The following is a 3,262-nucleotide window of genomic DNA, read 5'->3' as shown; positions in this document are numbered from 1 at the left end:
GGAATACTCTAACCCGAATCTGAATTCAAAATTTTCATAATATATTATTTTAACTTGAATCTGTGATATGTTCGAATATTCAAGATAATTTTGGATATCACGGATACCCGAATCCAAAATTTTAAAACAAAAACATAATATATATTTATATATAAACAATAGTTAAGATATACATAAAATTGTAATATGTTTATAAATATAAAATATTTATAATGTAATAGATAGAAACAAATAAAAAAAACTCATATATTGAAAATTATAATAAGTTAGTTTTAGATTTTTATGTAACATAATTAAAACCTAGGTATAAAATTTGAAATTTATGACTCTTTGGATATTGGTGGATAATTAGGGACACTATCAAACAAAACCCATAAAAATTGGGTTCTGTATTTTGAAAATTAATATATATATATATATATATAGGGATGTCAAGTGAAGATTTTCGGATCAACCAGGCCTTACGAGCCTTTGTAAGGGGTTGAGTTTGGGTCGGATTCAGGCTTTAACATTGAAAAAAAAATCGAACGAATCAGTATAAATCCAACATAACCAAAATACAAAAAAATTTAGCACATATTCGAGATAATCATAAAACAAAAGTTCGATAATAGAATTCAATAGTATATCAGAGAAATTAAAATTCGATTTAAAAAAATGAAATCTATAAGTATATGTGTATGGTATGGCAATCAGAGCATGTGATTGCAGGCATTTGCTTCTTTATGATTCACTATAATAATGAAATGGAAAAAATAATAAAAATAAATTATACACACACACACTTAGAAAACATTATCTTCCTAACCATCTTTACGCATCAAAGTAAATCTCCATGTTTCTCTTGTATTTGTTAACAATCATTCCAATAATTTTAAAAAGGGAAAAATATAAAAAAATATATTAAATTTTAATTTAATTGACATGATAATATTGAACTTTTTCAAATTTCTAAAATAAAAAAAAAATATGAATTCATCAATTTTAACAATAAAAATATTGAACTTTTAAATTTTTAACAAAAATAATCATCGACATTGTTTAATGGATAACATTGATTTTTTAATCAAATCTCTTAGATAAAAATTAAATAAAAATAATTATAAAAAAGCATTATTAACAATTGAGGCCAAAAAAATAATAATAACTATTTTTTATTTCCACCCCATAAATACCAAAAAAAGAGATAAGATCGGCAGTAGTAACACAAATACCCCATCGCAATCTAGTGAAATATCCACCCAAGGGCGGATAAAAAAATTATATTACAGTGCTTATGCCTTAATTATTACGACATATAGGGCATTTTATTACAAGGAATGGTAATACCAAATTATCAAACAACTAATTATTCAAATAACTATCATTATTAGCAGTAAACCATAACAATATCACACACTATCCTAACACTGAAGACAATCTGCTTTTGTGGAAGAAGCCTTTCTTAGTTCAAACATCCTCCGTGAACTGGCGGCCTAAGACGACCTCCTTGTCGGATTAACGAATCACTTCTTCTCGCCATTAAAGACTCTGCGAAATCTCAACAGTTAACAGGACATGCACGGGTTACTATGGGCTCAAGTGGTGCGTCTTCAGACAAAATTGTAACATACGGGTTCGAGGTTCAAGTACCGTGATCGAGCTGGGTGTGTCCGGACATGAGACAAGGTCGTGAATTGGGTTGGTACAGGTCATTGAATAAGTCAAAGGTCTGGTTTTGTGGATGAACAACCTTTGACGGGAAAGCAACACTTGAACCACCTGCAAGAAAACGAGCATAGCGCCAAATTAAAGATTTGAATCAGCTCAGAAACACAATTTCAGCCAAATTTTCTCAAAACCCATGAAGAAAAAAACAAGAATCGTGTACCTAATTTCTTGGGTGAATCACATGGGTCTGTGTACCTCCGAGGAAGAAACACACCGGTTCCCGCACTAGAACGTTTCGGGGCGGATCCGACCGGAAGCACGCTCCTCACGGCGGAGGACGTTTGCCGCTGTAGCCGCTGCCACGTGGCCGGCCTAACGCAGCGCCCGTTTTCGCAGCCAATGACGCCGGAAGCTCTCCTCTGAGCCTGTTGCTCTGATGACTCGAATGTCAAGTGAGACCCATAGCACGAGCCCTTTGGATGCCACGGCCAGTTTGCATAACGCCATATCCCAGCGGATTCTTCAGAGAAGTCGTCTACCTGAGCAGACTGGTTTGAGTGGCTGTAAAACTGCTGGAACCCTATGTCCGAGCTAAATGCAGCGTTGAGATTAGGGTTAGGGTTTGGGCGGCTGAGTAACGGTTCTCGGCAGTCACCCATTTTCAGTCTCGCCACTTGCCCTGCTGCCGCAGAAATCACATCCCAAGTGTCGTCCTTGCGAAATGGAGTCGCCGGCGGCGAAGGAACATGCGATAGCGGTCCATTTGGGCTGCCGTTCCCCGAGGCAGACCAGCTTCCGAGTCCACTCAGCGTTGAAAGCGGCGAAGTCGAAACGACTCGGCGCTTCTCCTGAAGATCAATACACTAAAATCGTTAGTCCCCTGACAAGTACGAGCTAAAAAGATAGAGAGAGAGGGGAAGAAGAAGAAGGGTTCTTGCCTCTGCTTTTTCGCTGGAGAAGGAGTGAGGAAGGCGCTGAGTTGACAGGGCGAGTCGACGAGTCAGCCCGGCAAGGAAGTCTTCCTCGTCGTCGCTGCTCTCGTCCTCGGTCTCAGTGGAGTCGCCTGGGGAGGGGAAAGCGGAAGAGAATGTGGGAGAGTTAAACTCGAACGGGAACTCGGTGGGGAAACCTAGTAGACTCGGGGTGAACTCGGGGCAGAGGGTTTTCTCCGCGGGAAGCTTGTCGACGGCGACACTCGCCGGAAGCACATCACCGGCGAGCGGCTCAGCCATAGAGAGAGAGAGAGAGAGAGAGAGAGAGTAGAGAGAGAAGTTTGAATTTGAAAGTGTTTAGGAAGCAGAAAATGTTGAAGACAGAAGTGCCTTTATTAAGGATTCAGGGTTTCTAAGAGACAGCTCAAAAGCATATATTATTTTAATTAACCGTAATTCATGGCAGAGGGAGAGATCATAAACATAAACATAATAAAATAATAATAATAATAATAATAAATATTATCTCATATTTTAAAATTTTGGGTTTTGAATTAAATTATTGCAAGATAGGTAACAACCATATGGGTGTACAACCTCCTCTAACAAATCTCATATGTATGAATTATACTTGATATAGTTACCCATCAATTCAAAATACTAAATATGAACACTAATGA

General features: G+C 37.6%; 1 protein-coding gene across 1 annotated transcript; it reads right to left on the bottom strand.

Annotated features, from left to right (window-relative positions):
* Positions 1-1,199: 1,199 nt before the first annotated feature.
* LOC104809429 lies at positions 1,200-2,957 on the bottom strand. Its single transcript, XM_010535465.1, has 4 exons — positions 2,589-2,957; positions 1,871-2,498; positions 1,633-1,761; positions 1,200-1,530 (listed from the first exon to the last, which is right to left on the bottom strand). The coding sequence occupies exons 1-4, from the start codon at positions 2,880-2,882 to the stop codon at positions 1,445-1,447; spliced, it is 1,137 nt and encodes a 378-aa protein (XP_010533767.1). The 5' UTR covers positions 2,883-2,957; the 3' UTR covers positions 1,200-1,444.
* Between the last annotated feature and the right edge of the window lie 305 nt (positions 2,958-3,262).

Source organism: Tarenaya hassleriana, unplaced genomic scaffold (genome assembly GCF_000463585.1).
Source record: "Tarenaya hassleriana unplaced genomic scaffold, ASM46358v1 Cleome1, whole genome shotgun sequence".
NCBI lineage: Eukaryota > Viridiplantae > Streptophyta > Magnoliopsida > Brassicales > Cleomaceae > Tarenaya > Tarenaya hassleriana.
Note: the sequence above shows the minus strand (reverse complement) of the source record. Positions and strands in the feature narration are given on the sequence as shown.

Bases quoted from the DNA above. Each gene is read 5' to 3' on its own strand.
- LOC104809429 (XM_010535465.1), bottom strand. From the start codon at position 2,882: ATGGCTGAGCCGCTCGCCGGTGATGTGCTTCCGGCGAGTGTCGCCGTC. The intron at 2,499-2,588 runs GCAAGAACCCTT...ATTGATCTTCAG, and splicing joins TCTCCAGCGAAAAAGCAGAG to GAGAAGCGCCGAGTCGTTTC. The intron at 1,762-1,870 runs GTACACGATTCT...GTTTTCTTGCAG, and splicing joins TGATTCACCCAAGAAATTAG to GTGGTTCAAGTGTTGCTTTC.